General features: G+C 37.5%; 1 protein-coding gene across 3 annotated transcripts; it reads left to right on the top strand.

Annotated features, from left to right (window-relative positions):
• Positions 1 to 526: 526 nt before the first annotated feature.
• On the top strand, positions 527 to 19439 carry LOC104210037 (uncharacterized). Of its 3 annotated transcripts, none has more exons than XM_009758833.2 (28): positions 527 to 964; positions 2015 to 2174; positions 3586 to 3678; positions 3757 to 3871; positions 3985 to 4153; positions 4282 to 4456; positions 4633 to 4758; positions 4908 to 5441; positions 5611 to 6222; positions 6311 to 6379; positions 9033 to 9149; positions 9226 to 9471; positions 11284 to 11331; positions 11424 to 11561; positions 12508 to 12672; positions 12788 to 12850; positions 12974 to 13081; positions 13169 to 13252; positions 14755 to 14802; positions 15238 to 15312; positions 16267 to 16362; positions 16447 to 16527; positions 16632 to 16703; positions 17167 to 17211; positions 17279 to 17362; positions 18287 to 18390; positions 18474 to 18626; positions 18733 to 19439. In XM_009758833.2, the coding sequence occupies exons 1-27, from the start codon at positions 750 to 752 to the stop codon at positions 18616 to 18618; spliced, it is 3987 nt and encodes a 1328-aa protein (XP_009757135.1). In that variant the 5' UTR covers positions 527 to 749; the 3' UTR covers positions 18619 to 18626; positions 18733 to 19439. The 3 variants fall into 3 exon arrangements, with proteins under 3 accessions (XP_009757135.1, XP_009757134.1, XP_070008525.1); XM_009758832.2 differs by having other exon boundaries at positions 528 to 964; positions 18474 to 18650; XM_070152424.1 differs by lacking the exon at positions 527 to 964 and adding an exon at positions 2426 to 2540 and having other exon boundaries at positions 2113 to 2174; positions 18474 to 18650.
• Positions 19440 to 19952: the final 513 nt, after the last annotated feature.

Raw genomic sequence — 19952 nt, 5'->3', positions numbered from 1 at the left:
TAAAAGATTTTAAAAGATAAATTTTTATGTAACTAATACGAAATTACAAAGTGCAAAAAATTAAGTAACGACTCATATTATACGAATTCAAATCGGATTTGCTGAATGCCACTTATAAAACTTATAGGGTCATTTAGTTGGGGAACAAGTTATCCCGAGATTATAATGATAGGATTATAATACGGAATTAAGTAATAATCATGTAATGAATATTTTTACTGGATAATTTTTGATTTATTGGACCAAAAATAGGATATAATTTAAAATATGCATTTAGTGTAAATTACATAAATTGGGATAAACTTTTATTTTTATTTTTAGCCTTTTCTTAAAAGACTCTGGGGAAAGAGTCTTAATATGCATGTGAGATATAATAATACCATAATTACGATGTAAATGAATTTCAGAATTATTAATCACGGATTATTGTTAAATAACCCTGTATCTAATAAGGAGATTATTAACAGACCCCATACAATTTATAAATTGCATTACATTCCTTGTAAGTTGTATGGCTCCGTCTATTCTTTTCGATTTTATTTGATTTATTTATAATAAGAATCCTAATTCTTATGCTGCTTAGGACACACTCCGTCACACAGTAGCGGGGAGCAAACTTCCGGCGGAGGAAAAATTCCGGCAGTACAAAACCATCGAATCCTCTCCCTTCAAATTCATTGCTTCTCACAAGCAAATGTTTTCGCACAACAACTGAAGTTCATCGAAAACTAGGGTTCCGCTTTTTAACAATGGTGGGAATGATGTCTCCGATTTCACGAGAAAGGATAGCGAGTTTACTCAACGCTGCCAAGTTCGCTTCCGATGTTCCGTCGAAGCTTCACAGCTTGCGCCGGTTAAATAATGAACTCGCCGGCGCCGACTCTCAGTTGCTCTCTGAATTCCTCCCTTCTCTCCTTGACCTCGTATCTGATCGGTTTAGCCCTGTTCGTAAATTAACCGCTGAGTACGTTTCCTTCACGCGCCTCTCTCTTTGTTTGCAATATAAGGCGTACATGTAATTTTGGCATTTCGTCCATTACCTTGTAATTTGATGGCAGTACAGTTATATAGTACTCCTAATAAAGTTCGTGTCTTTTATATTTTTTATATGATTTTCTCTTCAGTTTTCTGCCAGTCTCTTGCTTTATGTTAATTCTTGCACGATTCTTATGTTAGTAGAAAATGTAAAGAACTTCTAATGTTAGAAACCCCAAATTATTGCACCCAAGGGTGTGGCCTAGTGGTCAATGAGGTGGAGGACTTACCCGGTACCCTATGCTGGTGGGAGGACACTAGCATCATCAAAAAGAAAAAGCAAACTGCAGACTGTTGAGTACTGGAGATAAATGAGTCCAAATATAAGGAGATGAACAGTCTAGATTTATATGCAAGTCTCAACTGGCTGAGTAGTCTGTTGATTGTTTTTCTGATAACAAGACCCTGTTGATTATAAAATGTGAAAACCGAGGAGCAAGAAAAATGGAAAATTTTAGTTTAGTTCTAGGGGATACAGATGAGGCTGCCATTCTATATACGTTAGCTATTGAGGCAAAGCAATGGCCAGTAGAATGCTCCAATGTCTTTTACTTGCTGCACTGGATTTTTTGATAATTTCTAGTTAGAGTAAGTGAGAGCATTAGTGCTTATCTACTATAAAATTCTTGAAATACTTAGTTGTTATTAGATTCTGGTTATTGCTCATGTATGTTATGCTTTTTAAGACCTCACGAGATGTCTTTTACACTGCCAGCTTAATTGTCTTATGAGTTTACTTTTATCTCATATTGACACTTGACCATAGCATGAAATTTTCCCTGCCAGTTTGGTCGTTATATTTCAACTGAGCTCCTTTTCATTTTACACTTGGCATGCTCTCTTCGGTGCTGTCTTACCCAGTACAGTTTTCAGAATCGAATAAGCAGGCTTCTGTCTGTAAAGCTTGTTTTGCAATCTACTGGATTTCACAACTCCATATCATGAGGAGGCAAATTGAAAAGATGCATTATTTGTTCAGGATGGTTGGTTATATTGGATTCAAACACGGAGAATTCATACCTGATATTGTACCCGTATTGATCTCTGCCTTGAAGGATGATACCCCAGCTGTTGCTCGACAAGCAATCACTTGTGGAATTGATATATTTCGGTGTACTCTAGTCAAAGTTGCAATCCAGGTAGTTGACTGTTTCGGATCTGAATTCTGAACTTCAAATATGCCTCATTTGCTTTTGACCAGATTTAAGATCTTCAGAGATCAACTGTCTGCAAGTTTTTAGCTTATTGGATTGGCAGTTATCATGCTTACATAAGCAATTTTTTGCCTATTTTCACAGTCATCTCTCTAACCAATGAACTTTATTATTAACTATCTGCCTTTCTTATGAATAACAACGGGATCATGTATGATATCTGTTGACATTAACAGCAACAGCTTGAAGCACCTTAAATCTTTTTTTGGATCAAGTAATTTGGGTAGTTGAATAATTGATCAGACATCTTACATTCTCCAACAGAAGCTGGAGGAAAGAAATTATGCTTCGGTTAGTACTTACGTGCAACTTAATAGCCTATAAGTCCATCTTGCATGACAGTTCTAGGCTAAGATCTGGTACCAATATTGGACCTAACCTTCATTCCTGGAATTCAAATATGCCATGATTGCTATTACTCACTCTGTTCCAAAATGAATAACATGGTTTGATGTACAAAGGGGCCAAGTTGTTGAATTTGCACATTGATAAATCCATTTATTTTCCAGTAATAAAATTTGTATAATCAGAGAAAATTTACTTGATGTAATACTATAAACTTCTCTTTTATGCAAAAAAGAAATTTTAGTCTACAAAAAATTGTTGATTTATGAATAGTAATAATGTCATATAAAACGAAACAGGGAGAGTACATCAACAACAAAAAACCGATATAATCCCATGAGTGGGGTCTGGGGAGGGTAGAGTGTTCGCAGACCTTACCCCTACCTTGAGGGAGAGTACATCATGTGTATAAATTTGTAAACAAAGCAGTTGGACACTTTATGTCTTCACCGTTACTTTGACTGACTATGCTCTTTTGAGACATTATGATCAAATATGTTTTTTTCCTAGAAACCCAACTTAGCTCCCTCCACGGTGTTTTCTCCTTTTTAATCTATAAAATATCCTATCCATATAAAACTGACAACAACAATAACATACCCAGTATTATCCCACACCGTGGGGTCTGGGGAGGGTAGTGTGTACGCAGACCTTACCCCTACCTTGTGAGGATAGAGAGGTTGTTTCCAATATATCCTCGGCTCAGGAAAGCATAAGCACCACATTAATGAATATAAAACTGACAGATAAACATTTATCCGTGTAGTAAAACCATCTTTGAGTAGTTCCTTCAATTGTAAACCAGCATCATGAGAATGAAAACCATTTCCCCAATGATTCCTCCAATGAGTATTGGTATTATTACTGATCACTTTGATAATTATACCTATTTTTTGTTAACTAGTAAAAGTGCATCTTTTCTCTAGTTTCGTAGCTGGAACTTTGCACACTGACATTTTCTTGAACATCAAAATCGCTATCTCATTATTAGGGCTTGTTTTCAAGTGAATTGGATGATTCTCTTGAATCAGCATGGGCCTGGGTGCTGAAGTTTAGGGAGGAGATATACACAATGGCATTTCAGGTATATAGTTTTGTCAGAACCATATGATACATTAGTCTAGCTTGCTGTGGGACTAACTCTTTGAAACATGACCATAAGCCTGCAAGTGATGGAAGAAGATTGCTTGCGCTAAAGTTCGTGGAATCTGTTGTGTTACTTTACACTCCGAATCCTAGTGTCAGTTCGGAGCCACCGCCTGCTTTGGACATTGAAGGTATTAAATGTTTTGAAAGTGTGAAGTGAGTAAATAACTTGTGATATCTTCTAAAGTAAGTTGTTTATGCATTACAAATGTTGTGTCTCCAAATTGATCTCTTATTTTTTCAGGGAAGTTTGAACAATTCAATGTTTCGTGGCTTCGTGGAGGTCATCCAATACTAAATGTTGGGGATTTGTCTGTTGAAGCAAGTCAAAGTTTGGGTCTATTGCTTGATCAGCTTAGATTTCCTGCGGTGAAGTCAATTACTTGCTTGATGATCATTGTGCTCATTAACTGGTGATGATCTTTCTTCTTAGTTAATGGACCTGCATTTTGGAGATCCATATTTCTTACACTACAACCTCTATATGATTTGTTCCTTTTACCTTTTTCTGATAAAGTATAATTTGTTCCTTTATCCCCAGTCTTTCAGCAATTGCGACTAAAAGGCCGGCTTTTTATGGTCGTATTCTGCCAGTTCTGCTTAGCCTGAATCCTTCAAGCTCCGACCGTAATGAGAAGCATGTTTCTGGGGTATACCATGCTTTGAAGAATGCCTTTGTTTCTTGCTTGAATTGTACACACCCAGGAGCTGCACCGGTAATCTGTTTCATCTTTCGAAGTAGAATTCGTTAGGCTTTCTATACTTTCCTTGATTGGCCAAATAGTTTGGCCCATGCTGGGTCTGAACACAATGACTCTGTATCACAAAAATGTTCAGTTGGCTAAAAAGTTGATCATGAATTCGTTTGTCTTTTCTTTTTTGGGTTCTGAAGTGGCGGGACAGACTAGAAGGTGCACTCAGAGAAAAGAGAGCAGGAGTTCAAGCAGAACCAGTTGTAAGCCACGATTCCCAGAATAATGGACATGTAGAGTTGAAGGATGTTTCATCAATCCCAGAGGTTCCTGTTTTCAGTTTCCCTCTTGGTTTATTATCAATGGCAAACAATGCATCACACTAGCAGATGCTTTAGAGTTCATAGTCCTCAAAGATTAGTTTGTTTTCTAGCTTTGAAGTTCATTGTCCTCAAAACTGCTTAACCTCTTTTAGGAGTCAAAGCCTTCAGTTAAAGCATCGGATAGTGGACAAAGCATTGCTGGAACGAAAAGATCAGGGGTGGAGGACAATGCTGAACTGGTAGATGATAATCTCTCTAAGAAGCGCATGCGGGCGGCACCTATTGTCTTAAAGGAACCAAAACAAGAGCTAAGTGCGAACCAGGAGAGAGTTTCAACTGGAGGTTCTACAACAACCAGATCAGATGGAGATAATGTTCATTTGCAACCACTTGTTGCAATGTTTGGTACATTAGTTGCCCAGGGTGAAAAGGCTGCAGCATCATTGGATATTTTAATCTCTAGCATATCAGCTGACTTACTAGCTGATGTTGTGATGGCTAATATGAGAAATCTACCTTCGAATCAGCCAAAAGTTGATGATGATGAAGAGCCACCTCTGAAGCCAGAAATTGAATCTGATTTTAAACAATTGTCATCACTGTTGTCAGACGTCGTTTCTCAGTCCAGTATGTTAGCAGAAAAAGGCGAGAAATATGCTCAAAATTTGGTCTCCATCGAGCTGGAGGTCTAAAATGCTTTTCCTAATTCCTCAATATATGTTATTTTATCTTTTCCACCTTTTACGGGGTGCATATGTAAAGGTCCTCGCGTGGCAGTTTCTGATTGACTTTTTATCTCTCTGTTTAAGCTCTTAATTTATTACTCACGGGCTTCTTTGTTGGACATGTTTTCAGTTGCAGCAAATTAAAGAAGGAGACGAGCACCTTGATTCTGTCACTACTAATGTTTCATCTGATGCCCTAAATTATGCAAGCGAACAAGCACCGGAATATGTAACTGAACCTCTTTCTTCAAAAAGTACCCCTCTACTCATGGAGAATGATGTCTCAGCAATGCAATCTGATGTTGCTGACATTGAAAACACTGAGGATTTCATACCTGGTCTAGATTCTGTAGTTCGCAAAGATGAATCATCAGAGCTCATAGTTGTTTCATCAGTTGATCCCGCTGAACTTGAGGATGGGAGCCAAGAGCAAGGGTCTAGTTTAGTGAGGTCATCTTTGGAGGTAGTTCCATCGATTTCAACTGATAGGTCTGAGGAGCTTAGTCCAAAAGCAGCAGTAACAGATGTAACCAGCGTAAACTCATCAATGGCAGCTTCTGTTGGGCTTTCTCCGCAGTTGCTTCTACCCAAAATATCTGCTCCAGTCATCCACCTACCTGACGAACAGAAGGATAATATACAAAAGTCAGCTTTCACTCGTGTCATTGATGCTTATAAGCAAGTTACAGTTGCTGGAGGTTCTCAAACCCGCTTTTCTCTTCTTGCCTATTTAGGTGTTGAGGTATTTGCCCAAGGATTATTACCAATGCATATATTTATTGAGTGCGAACGGAATATTTTAACTATTTTTTTTCTTTTCGAAACTGTAGTTTTCTTCGGAGCTAAACCCTTGGAAATTTCTACAAACACATATATTGTCAGATTATGTGAATCATGAGGTAATTGATTATCCTGTTATTTACTTTGCATGATATTGTGTTCATTAATAAATTTAGCAAGGTAGTTGATAGAATGGCAAAAAAATATGGAGAAACACTCCAGTTAAGGGCTTAAGTATAAGTAGGAGTAAGAATATACGCAATGCAAATGTAGCCCCAATGTGAAGTGAGATTGGACTCGATTATGGTGACTAAGTGCAGACAATTCAAAATATCTTGGTGCAATCATGCAGGAGAATGAGATAATTATATGCAGATATGACTTAGAATTAAAATGCGATGATTGAGATGAAGGAATGTTGGTGTTATACGTAGAAACACCTAACAAGGTGGAAGGCAAATTCTATAGAATGGTTGTGAGACCAACAATGTTATGCACAATATGGATAATAGAAATTTGGATTTTAAGGTGGATTTGCGGTTATACAAGATTGGGCAAGATAGAACTGATCACATCACACCCACAGAGGGTGCAAATAGCATACTTAGACAATGAAATAAGGAAAGTTCGCGTGAGATGGTATGGCTATGTACTACATAGATCTTTAGATTCATCGATCTATAAGGGTGAGTCGGTGACAATGAGAAGATTGAAGGTGATAGAAGCAGACGGAGTTAGCTCAGTATCACATGTGCATAGTTGCTTGAGATGATTTAAGGCCCATTTAGATAACTTCGAAAAAGATCTTTTTTCTTTTGGAGAAGTTTGCAAAAGAAAACGTACTTTAGTAATTGTGTTTTATCTTCTAGAAATAAAGATTTCTGGGCATTCATCATGTGGAGGAAGAACTGTAAAAGAAGTGCCTCACTGCTATTCTTACAACAACAAGCATATGACTCTTCACTGTTTATTTAAGTTTGGACCCATTTCATTCCAATAGTCAATAATTTGTGCTTTGTTGCTCTACACTGAATCTTTTAAGAACTTTTTAAAAAGGTTTTTTAAGGGAAAAACTTAAAAAAATATCTTTGAATTTCTTTTCAGATCTTCACAAACTTCTTGCTTATAAAAACCTGCTTAAATTGTAGAATCGATGTATGTTTAGTTAAGATTAGGATATTATATAGCAGCTTCCATAAAAGCGAACCAAGCAGTTGAGATTAACCTAGTAGCCCGTGGAGGAGTGAGACTTGGAAAGCACTTAATTTGCCTTAAAAAGACATCATTTGGTATCTAGATGAAAGGAACCTGAATAGAGCCCAGTGGACACAAAGGACTAGAAAACCCGAACCTAGCTAGATTGAGGTATAGTTGATGGATTGGTTAGCTGTAGTTTTTGCCTATTTATAACAAGGCGCTGTTCCTGCCAATTATATTCACTTTTCTTTTCCTTCTCTCAGTAATGTGGCTGTACGTGGAGCGTGTTTAATTTTTTTTGAGTAAGGTAACATCATGGAGCATGTTTAATTTGCGAATGGTACTCACTGTTGGTATCATGGTCTGTCTATAATGCATGGGAGGGAGGAAGGGACACTTGTAATTAGGAGTCCAGAACCTGGTGCAGACATGTAAGCTGCTCAATACTAACAGAAGTATTCACACCCAAGGGTGTGGCCTAGTGGTCGATGAAGTGGGTTGAGAACCATGAGGTCTTAGGTTCAAATCCCAGTGGAAGCAAAAACTACTAGGTGATTTTTTCCTACCTGTTTAAGCCTTGGTGGACAAATACCCCGTGTAATTAGTCGAGGCGCGCGCAAGCTGTCCCAGACACCACGGTTATAAAAGAAGATACTAACAGAAGTAATTCAGGCATATTAAAACAAGGTAAATTAGGTTTGGGTGGGCTAGCTATCACTATTGAGCAAAGTGGGAGACTACTGAGTGAAGTGTGAGAATATTTGGTTAGAGTTACCCGGTATGTATGTTGGTTGGAGGTAGCGGGTACTCGGTGGAATATTCGAGGTGCGCACAAGCTGGTTCCGTCACCACCGTTAGAAAAGTGAGAATATTTGGAATCTTGCTGACTTCTGAATTAAGCCAGATATGCTGCACTGAGTTTAGGTTGCTAGCTACAACAAGAGGGTCGAGTTTGAACATATACTTCATTTGCTGCCTCTTTTAGCTGTCTGCTTGTGCTACTGTCGGTTGCCTGCAGTGGCTATGATGAATGTATCAGCTCTGCTTTTCCTTCTCAATTATTATTAATTAATCTCTCAAATACATCTCTCCGTGTCGCGAAGCACAGTATGTTGATTATTATCTTCTGTCTTCAGCCATCACAAGAGTTCTGAATTTGAGTACTTTTTGAATCTTGCTGAATTGAGTGGGGACAGACTTAGTGCTGCTTGTTTGAGTTTGCTTACATCTGCTGCTATTGATTGCATGGACTGCCCTTAATGAGTCCTTCCAGGAGGTAGTTAGTGGCGGTGTTCTGTTTTTTGCTAGCGATTGTGACCCTAATGTGGCTATTATACCTGCTGAGTTTCTCTTCTAATTCGCTAGTCCTTTTTATCGGTACATATCTGTCTCTCTAGGGGTAGCATGTTGATTGTTGTCTTCTGCCTGACCTGCTAAGTTTCTCTCTTTTGTGCACCGCCTTCTGATATTTCATGGCAAACATATCTCGGTATCATACGAATTAGTAATATTTTTCTTATTTTATGTTTGTACCTTTTAATTGTGTTAGGATTACTAATCATTGGATGTTTTTAGGGGCACGAGTTGACATTGCGTGTCCTCTACAGGTTGTATGGGCGTGCAGAAGAAGACCAGGATTTCATTTCTTCAACAGCTGCTGCATCTGTATATGAAACATTTCTACTTACAGTGGTATGTATATGATCCTTTTCCCTGGTGGGTAAATGCTTTGCATTCTTCTGATTTCCTGCATATGTTAATCCTGCAGGCAGAAACACTTAGAGATTCTTTTCCAGCTTCTGACAAATCTCTAAGTAGATTGCTTGGTGAAGCTCCTCACTTACCAAATTCTGTTCTCAAGTTGTTAGAGAGCTTCTGTTGTCCTGGTAGTTCTGAAAAGGATGAGAAGGATTTACATAGTGGAGATCGAGTCACTCAAGGCCTCAGTACTGTGTGGAACCTGATTCTGATGAGACCTCCAATGAGAGAGGCCTGTCTCAGAATTGCTTTACAGGTTTGCTTCAGTGTACTATGTTTGATCTGTATCTTTTATTTGGAGCAATTTTACCTTTTCTGTTCTGAGTGCCACATATCTGCATCTTCTCTTATATTGCTTGGCCAACCATCAGAACAGAGACTATTATTACATGATTAGTTGTTGATAGGCGAAAGAATTTATTCTTGAGATATACAGAGCTGAATCAATACAACATTGCAGTTTTGGCAATTTGTATGGTCTGCTCATTGTCAAAGAAGGGACTTACCCTGTGATTAGCAGATCTTTCATATAGGCATACTGGCATAAACAAACATGAACTGTGTATTTTATATTGACTTTCTATCTCATGCATGTTACAGTTCCATGCTTCAATGTGGTGAGGGATGTGATTGTTCTTATACAAGATGTGTTAAGGAGGTTTTAGCTTTCCTGATACCAGAATGCATTCATGGTCAGCAGTCAGCACTTTGGCAGTTGTTGAAGAAGTGCTAGTTTAAACTAGAATCTTCCGTCACTGGGCATAATTTGATTTTAGTTCTTTCTACATTGTTGCCGATGGTTTTATATATATATATATATATATATATATATATCCGTCAAGTTTTGACAAGAGATAGTGAGATTAAAGAGAAATAGAGAAACTATTTTGATTAATTAATCAACACAAATCACGGGGATAGATACCTTAGCTACACTAGAATATGGTCTACTGGTTCACCCAAGGTATGGTCTAGTGGTCAATTAAGTGGGTGAAAACCATGAGAGATCAGATTTTAAATTGCAGCAAAGACAAAAAACACTAGGTGATTTCTATTTATCTGCCTAAAACCTCGGAGGAGCAGAGTTACCCGACAAGTGTGCTGACAGGAGTTACCAGGTATCAGGTGAAATAGTTGAGGTGAACGCAAGTTGGTCCGGGTACCACCGTTATGTATAAAAGAAGAACAAGGTCTGCTGAAGTAAAAGATGCTCCGAAAATTATGATGGTTAAAAAGCTTCTTGTCCAGATGATACTTTATAAGGTTTGTAAGTGCTGTGAAGAGGTCGGAATAGTATGACTAACCAGGTTATTCAATGTTTAAGGACGAAAATGCCAAACAAGTGGAGAGCTGTATCTTGGTTCTGATATATAAGAACAAACAGGGTGTTCAAAGTTTCCCGAACTACCCTGGTTTTAAACTTATGGTCATAGGATGAAATGAATAGTTAAGTCAATATCTATATATGAGCTGTCCCACCTTTAGAATATTGCTACTTGCATGAGGAGGGGGAAGATTGTTTTAAGTTGGTGCAACTTAGCATGGAGCATGAGAGGAGACAATGATCTTTAGCTGTTGCATGGTAGATTGGCTGCAAAGATGTAGAACCTTGTTTATTTGTCATTGAAATCTTATTGATGATAGAAATAGATCTTTTTTAAAAAAAATTCCTTTTTTGCATGGGTAATTGGACAAATTTGATAGATGATTGTGGCGACATTCATTCACTACCTGCTTTTGACTTGGTGTACTACTAGTAAAACACTTACATATAAAAGAAAAGATAGCGAGTTCTTAGCAATGAGTAGTTGTAAGTGCAATAGCTTTTTGCAGCATTATAGTTACTGCCTTTGTGGCCCCTTCATATGAATTGCCCTTCTTATAAATTGCAATGAAGGATTCCATGTATCATCTCATCATTTTCTCGGTTGAGAGATCCGTTTCTTTCAAGGTGATGGGCTCAGATGAAATCCATTCTCTGTTCTGTTGGTAAAAGTTAAATCTTCCATAGATGGAATTCTAGCTCACATCACCATGCTCTGACTTATATCTTGTTTTGATTGCAAAGAGTGCTGTTCATCACTTGGAGGAGGTGCGCATGAAGGCAATACGGCTGGTATCTCATATGTAACTTGGCTGTCTAGTGTATCAGACTAGTTTTATGATTATTGCAGTTGTTTCAACTGCTATTTGATGTTACTTTTGCAGGTCGCCAACAAGCTTTATCCTCTGACATTCATCTCTCAACAAATAGAGCACTTTGCCAATGAAATGTTGATGTCAGTTTCAACCGTTGATCATAAAGCAGACTCAAATGGTGATGGATCTAATCCTGCATTGCAGAAGGTGCTAATTCTCATTATGAAAGCTGAATTTCTTGTTAACATCTTTTGGTTGGCTGTTGCTTTTATGCGCCTTGGGGGCGGAGTGGGGTGAGGGTGCAGCAGTCGCTTCTAAATTTCAGAATATTCTCAGAGAATAGGTTAACATAGTATGGCCTGAAAGCAATCCTCTCGTTATACTTTTATTGCTGCACATGCTTTCGAGCCTCTGCTTTAAAAATGCTGATAGTGGCAGATGTGCACATATCAGCAGATGTGCAAAGTGCAAACAAGTAAGGACGCATAAGCAGAATTGTTTAGATTTTTGGATAATTATTATACTCTTACGATTGCTGGATGTGTTTTGGTGCAGTAAATTTTAGTTTCATGTCAAAAGTTTAATATAGGAAGCCATAACAAGTGAGTATGACAAATGCACATTAGACATTCCCTGTCTCTCTGTGTGTTACCTTTCTTTGGGGTGGGGTGGGGTTTTTTTTTTTGGGGGGGGGGAGTCTGGATAATGAGAGGGAATTCTGTTGGTTGCTTGTCTTTCATACTCAGTGTTAATTGATTGCTGCTATATCTTTGTGTACTGTAAGAAAACAATGAACAAGGAAACTTGTCTGAATATGTGAACCCCCAACCTCCCCTCTCCCTTTATGGGAAGTTGAAGGAAGTAACCAGGAAGAAAGCGAGGCAGTGATGAAAATAGAAGTGAAGTGAGAGAAAAGTACTCATGATGCTTGTTGAGTATGTGTTCTCTAGTTCATAACCTGCATACTGGGATTGAAATACTTGCTTTTTGCTAGCTCTCTTTCGGAAACAGCCTCTCTACCAGGCACCAGCACAAAGTAGGGGTGAGGTCTGCGTAGACACTACCCTTCCCAGACCCCACTTATGGGGATATACTGGGCATGTTGTTGTTGCTATCTCTCTTTCGTGCAGCTACTTGATGCTATCTTTTTCAGGATTCTGCTTCAGAGAAACCCACGGAAGAAGGACCATCATTTTCTATCACCACCAAAGATGTGTCCTCTGACACTCTTCAGTCATCCACTGCTGGAAGCATATCACCGTTTTTGATAGCTGAAGGCCAGCGGTGCATGTCGCTCTATTTTGCACTCTGTACTAAGGTTCTTCTCCTTAGTTTGGCTATTGTTGCTTGTCATTGAACATTTAGTCCTTGTTCGATGAGACATTGTTACTACTTCCATAACCTAACAAATGCTTGTATATGTTGCTGAGCAGAAGCACTCACTTTTTGGCCAAATATTTGTTGTATATAGTCGTGCATCCGAGGCTGTACAGCAGGTTTGCTTTAAAACCTTGATGACTTTCTGTTAGAATTGTGTTCACAGCTTCGTTGGTCGTTCCTATCCCTGCTTCGCCTTAATTTTATGTTGAACATACTGAGAGCTGCTAAATGTTATGCAGGCAATACATCAACAAATCCATATGCTAGTTCGGACAATTGGTTCTTCATCTGAGCTACTTGAGATCATATCAGATCCACCAAGTGGAAGTGAAAAGCTATTGATGCAGGTCTTGATGCACTTCAATGTCCAGTTAATGAAAGCTTGGAAGAAGAAATATACTCTTTAACATACTTATTTTTGTTCATAATTCAAGGTTTTGCAAACGTTGACCGAGGGGACAGTTCCTTCCTTACAACTGATAACTACAATCAGGAAGCTATATGAGACTAAAGTAAAGGTATCAAGTATGATTATAGTTATTGAAAATGACTTCTATTGTTGGACTGCTATATGAAGTATCTACAACAAACTAACATGCTATTTTAATATATTAAAGTAATAGGATGGTTAGTTGAGTAGTGGCAATGCTGTTCGTTGATGAATCCGTAGTAATAAAAAATTCCAATGGTTTAATGTTAGAAGTTTACTCTATATCTTAGTGTCTTAGTTTTCCATTCACCTATTAACCTTATACTTCATTGAATTGTTACAAACTTATGGAGGGCGATTTTGTCTAATTAATATCCTTTTTAGATGGATAAAAAATTTGATATACTAATTATATTTCTCAGAAGTTTAATATGGTAGTATTTGGTATTTCCTAATGAGGACATACCATTTAATTTTGTTTGTGGATGATTTTTGAATTATTGCAAAAGCTTTTCCAAAAAGTTGCTGGTTTATAGTTCTTCCAATAAATTTTTGCAAAACTCTTTCACGAATCCCTTCCATTTTGGTCCATAAAGCCAATTTTAAGTCGAGTAACAGTAGGAAATTTCATTTGAAATATTTCTCCTAGGAGTAATGTCATTGAAAATGTTTTAGTGAAGTAAAATAGACGATCTTCTGTGGCATTTATCTACTTCTTTCCCCTTTTAGCATTACTTTCCTTTTCTAGCTTTAACTTATTGGATCATATTTTGCCAAGCACAAAAATATTGAATGAAAACGGGAACGAAATAACAAAAAGAAAAGCCAAAACCTAGACCTTCCATTTACATTTGGTATCAAAAATTTGTTACTATCATGTAATAAGTACATGTTTAACCTACCTATATTGGGAAAAGAAAAAATAATGTAAATCAGAAGTTACTAAACAAAGTGCTTTGTTAGTGTGACATTAGAATTACAAGGTAAAAATCAAACCAAGGTTGTACAATAGTCAAATGAAGTGGTATTTTCTAAATTGGTTGTTCTGCTAGTTATTAAATGAAGTCTTAAAGGATAGATAATCCTTGTAAGGAGTACAAGGATCGGTTTTTGCTTTCTTTTGGAGTCTTTAAATGGTTACCAGCACAACCTTTGTGCTGGGCTTTCTAATTTTAACTGTTACCTTTCTCGAAACAAACAAAAAAATGAAGTCTTAAAGTTATGTAACTAAAATAGGAAACTTGAGTTTCGTCTTTCACATTTTTGAAATGTAAAGTTTAGCATGTTGCAATGGGATTTTACATTTATTTTGAATTTTGTCACAACTGTTGGAGACTAGGTGGTATATGGGTTTCAAGTCGAAATGTTCAACGGAAAAATATGAAATGACTTGTAGACGCATACAATTTAGTAACTTCATCTATGTCTGGTGCATGGTATCCTTGGCTAATCAGTAGAACTGATGGTAACTCAGTGGAGATAACAGCAGCATTTCTCATGTAGCTTAGTAGATTCTTGTTCTCTGTCCAAAAGCTAAGATTATGATGTGATCAGTATTTGATCCTCTAAGTTTGCTTTCGTGCTTCACAGGATGTTGAACTTCTTATTATGATACTTCCTTTCCTGTCAAAAGACGAGGTACTTATCTTTTTTTTCTTCTCTATGGCCTATTTTTTACAATTTTCTTCCCCCTGTTTCTTGCATTCTCTGTGCATCCACTGCTGCGAAGTTGCTACATCACTCTTCTCCCTTTGGCTTAATTTATGCTCAAGGAGGTGATTATACGTGCACACGACAGTGAAGTAATGGCTGTAATAAATAAGAAAGTTTAAATGGTCTATGCACGAGGTGGTTATTCCAAAATTAGATGTTCATTGTTTGTTGAACTGCAAAAGAAACTCCTTGAAAAAATTGTGGCAGTGTTAGACTGTTCTTCTTTGCTTCAGTCTTTGTGGTTTTCCTTTTGTTTTGGCTTTTTTTTTCCTTGGCTTTATGTCATTCACATGTTTCTGTTATTTTCTCGTTCTACTTCCCACTTTCTTTGAGTTAGTTCTTGCATCGCTTTTTTGTCAGGTTTTGCTGCTTTTCCCACATGTTGTGAATGTTCCATTGGATAAATTCCAAGGTGCTCTCTCTCGTATTCTACAGGTACTCAGTTTGCATTTCTATCAACAATGTTTCTTTCAAGGGCTGTTATTTGTGGTCCTTTTACTTCCTATCTTTTAGTCTGTCAGTTTCTTTCTTTGAGGGAGAGGAGGCGACTCTTTCATTATATGCAGTACTCTTCTCTGTTTTTTAACACCCACAGTTGATTTGATATTCCTTCTTACTTATTTTTAATAGTATGGTTGGTATTTATATTAATGACTGTTTGCTGTTACCTAGGCTGTAGCCCCAAGCTTCATCTCTCCTAAAGTTTTAACTAAGATTGGTTCTCAAGGTGAAAATGGTAGAAGATATTCGGTCTTTTGGTGCATACTCACTATTGACCTGCTTTAGTTTAGAGGCCATATTATGTGTTATCTCCTGATGCCCTGTTATGTCTAGACAACTTATTCTATTTTCTGGAGTTTGTGTATGATATATGTATAAGTGCTGTTTGCCTTCGTTGATTAAAGTTCTGGATCTGCAAGTTTGAGAAGAAAAATTGTAAATGATGTGAAAAGGCCTACGAAGTCTGAACTTGACTGGGAAACTGCTGAAGTCATAGGTTTTGGTGGCCAATGTGAGTATTGAATGAAAATTGAACCGCATATTCTACCTTGTTGAACTTCCAGAGTTGTTTTAACTAAGAAAGTTTCTGTTGAAAATATGAGTCTTTATTCTTTATTATAAAAAGAAATGGGAAGAGAATCATGAGGCCTTAGGTTCAAATCCCAGTGGAGGCAAAAGACACTAGTGATTTCTTTCCATTTGCCTGTGTGTTTGTGGGCAGAGTTACTTAGAACCTTGTGCTGGTGGGAGGTAGCAGGTATCCCGTGGAATTAGTCAAGGCGCGTGCAAGCTGGCTCAGACACCACAGTTATAAAAAATAAGAAATCATTTCAGTAGTATTTTCCTCTCACAATTGATCCTTACATGGGTTCAAAAATATTTGTACAGGGATCAGCTCACTCAGGTCCAGTGCTAACTCCTGCTGAAGCATTAATTGCTATCCATAGGATTGATCCTGAAAGAGAAGGCATTCCATTGAAGAAGGCATATTTCTTTACCCCTTTGACTTCCGTACTCTTCTGCATTTTCTTGGAATTTTGCCACTTAGAGGTAATATTGACTTTGCAGGTCACAGATGCATGCAATGCTTGTTTTGAGCAGAGACAGACGTTCACGCATCAGGTTCTTGCAAAGGTCTTGAACCAATTGGTATAGCTCCTTTTTTACTCGTCCATTTCTAGCTTCAACTCTTCTTTGAATCTGAAATCTGGATTAATCTGAAAGAATAAATATATTATTCTTTCTGGGGGCAGGTTGAACAAATTCCTCTTCCGTTGCTGTTCATGCGGACTGTAATACAAGCTATTGGTGCTTTTCCATCTCTGGTAAGATACATGTGTTGGTCATGGTATCTTTCTCCCGGTTATAAATGCATACATAATGTGATGAGCAGCTGTGTGAAATGATTAAACCAGCTTTTGCATCTTGTAGCCCTTAGATAAGAACAATGCTTGTATCTGTGCTTATGCTACATTGCTAGGAGATGATTCTACAGTTATCCTCCGCTCTGTGGAAGAGTCAATCTTTATTCTTTAGAATCTTCTTCTTCTTCTTCTTCTTCTTCTTCGTGACAAGGCACAAATAAACTATCTTGCTTTTACATCTTTCAGGCTTGTAATATTTCTTCCTGATAATACTATAGCATCATAAAGTCTATTGTGTATAAGTTGAACATGGAGAATGAACGAATGCCAGCTTCCTTCCTCATAATACTAGAACCTTTTGTTTTCTCTTTTTCATGTCTCATTACTTTTGTGTGCCTGAGTTCCCTTAATAATGTTGTCGCAGGTGGATTTCATAATGGAGATCCTCTCTCGTCTTGTTAGTAAGCAGGTATGTACTGCCTGTACTTTGCGAGTTATATCAATGCATAGTGAAGTCTGACATATTTGTTGTCCAGATATGGAAATACCCGAAGCTGTGGGTAGGATTTGTGAAATGTGCCCTTTTGACCAAGCCACAATCTTTTGGAGTGCTGCTTCAGGTATGCCTTAGCTGTAGAAGCTAACTATGTTTCTCCTTCAACTATCTTACCATTGCGATTTACGTTACAAGTCTTGGCTTGATTAGAATTTATGTTCTGTTTGATCTAATGACATTCACAAGGTTTAATTAATCAAATGCTTGTAAACTATCTGATATAAACAAAAATGTGACGTTGCCCAATAAATCGACTTTAAGATCTCCACTAGTTTATTTATTTTTATCATTGCACAACGAATGCTATCTGCACTTTAAACTTACTCTTGTATCATCATGCTTAATGAGATAATTTAAGCGAAATTGGGTTAGCAAAAGCAGAGCCTTCAAATGTTAAGGTAAAAGTTGATGCTGTATGTTGTTGCAACTGACGCTATTTTAGACATTTGTATGCACTTTAGCCGCCATTTGATCAGGTAGTTTTATGATAGTTTTAATTTTTGACAATAAATATATGGAGGTTGCATTACCGAGTTTCTGTTCTGACGCAAACTTTTAACAATCTCCTCTTAACATACATTTTATTATGTTCTAAAATGGAACCTGGGCTTCTTTCAGTTGTTTACACTTTGAACCTTTCAAATCTCACTACTCTTCAAAAGTTTTCTTATCTTAAATGCTCCAGCGCGAACATTATTTTAAATTTGTAATATGAAATTTGAGGCAAGCCAGAAGTCACCTTGCTGAATTTGGCTTAATTCCATATGAAATTGTTTGTTCCTCATCATTTCTGTTCAATGAAAGAAGTGAGCAAACATTGCTCTGGGTTGTCTGGAGTTTGGAAAGTGGGTGGTAGGTGGGCTGTACGTGGTAGATTTGGTTTTCAGCACGAACTTGTTGAAAGTTGTTTCTTTTGCTTACGTTGCTGGTAAGACCATAAAGAAGTCTAAACTTAACTTTTTCCTTCATGACCTTGATATGCTCTCAGCTTCCTCCAGCTCAGCTTGAAAATGCATTGAGTAGAACGCCTGGTCTCAGAGCTCCTTTAGTTGCACATGCAAACCAACCACACATAAAATCTTCACTTCCAAGGTTCACTTCAACAGTCTTTACATGTATATGACGAGGATTATTACTCATCTCTATTGAGGATATATACTTCTGTATCATTTTAGGTCTGTCTTAACGGTTCTTGGAATTGAATCGGATGCTCAAGGTTCAAGTCAGGCACCTCCCAACCAGTCTCAGACAGGTGATATGGGCAATTCTGATAAGGAGGCACTCGCTGAGAAACCCAGGGAATCGTCAATTGCCAGTTAATTTGCCCTGTGAGTTATGGGCTTCTCCTGGGGGTGGGTACTTCCCATTGTTTCCCTCCCTTTGCTCTTGGTCCTATTTGCTTCAATATGCTCACTGAAGCTCATCTCTTATCAGATCCGACGCTGAGATTTGTGCTTCACATGTAGATTGTGGGCATGCTATATATCTTAAACTCCAGGAGTTTTGTTGGTTTTCCCTCTAGAAATTGCTACTTGACAAAGCTCTTGGTTCCATTCTTTCAAGTATCTGGCAGGCTGATGCGAACAGGGTCCTTACATTTCCTAATGGGAATCAGTTTCATGGATCTTCTGGTTCTGAAATGAGGTTATAAAAATACCCTCAGCCTTATAGTGTTGCAAGTGCTTTTTTCTGTAAAGGGCAGTCTTGGGACTCCCAACCACAGGTGTTGCTGCTGGTACGGAGTAACAGTTGTATTTGAGGATTATGCGTATCGCTTCCAGAGGTTGCTCAGCTCGACCTTCTGTATTTGGTAATTAGGAACTAGGAAGTTAGGGATTCCTGATAACTGATAAACTGGTGTTCGTGTTTGTATATTAACTTTATCCTTCAATTTTCAGGCATTTTAGCAAATTTTAGGAGAGATGGTAACCTAAATGTGATCGCCTGAAGAACTTCCTTGTTTGTGTGAGAGATATTTTGACGAAACGCTTAGAATGGGATGGATTGTAACTATTAAATAGCTGAGAAGGATAGATTGTAACCTTAAGGGTCATTTGGTTCTAAGACTAGTTATACATGGATTAGTAATGCATGGATTAATACTACATGAATTAATAGTTTATGAATTATTTGTTGTTTGGTGTTTGGTTCATTGCATTAAAATTGGCACACAAAGTATCGTTTTAATTATTTATTCACTTTTTAAACTAAAAAAATAATGAATTAAGATTATATCCTAGGATATTTGGTCTTCAAGGCTTCTTGAGAAAGGCAAAAGATAAGTTTTGTCCTTTGGTGCTTTATTCGTGTATTCATACACGAATTAGTTATTTCATGTTGGTGGTGTGATAAGATACTGTATCAATTGGTGTCTAAAATAATACATTGATTAGTTATCCTACATTTGAAATCACAACCAAACAATATATTAACTCAATATAAATTCTTATGCCGTGATTAATTATCTTATACACCATACCAATATTATAACTTATGTTATGTTGCAACTTTCTGTAAGGTGTTGGAGCAAAAAGTAATGAACAACATGGAAGTCTTTACATAACGAGTTGAAGTGTCGCATAACTTGTTGCAGTTCAATTTACCCTCTTTGTTCGAAGATATGGCTTCTCTTTACGTATCACTGACAACCTGAA

The sequence above is a fragment of the Nicotiana sylvestris genome, chromosome 7 (assembly GCF_000393655.2).
Source record: "Nicotiana sylvestris chromosome 7, ASM39365v2, whole genome shotgun sequence".
Taxonomy (NCBI): domain Eukaryota; kingdom Viridiplantae; phylum Streptophyta; class Magnoliopsida; order Solanales; family Solanaceae; genus Nicotiana; species Nicotiana sylvestris.
This window is presented reverse-complemented; position numbering and strand designations above follow the sequence as displayed.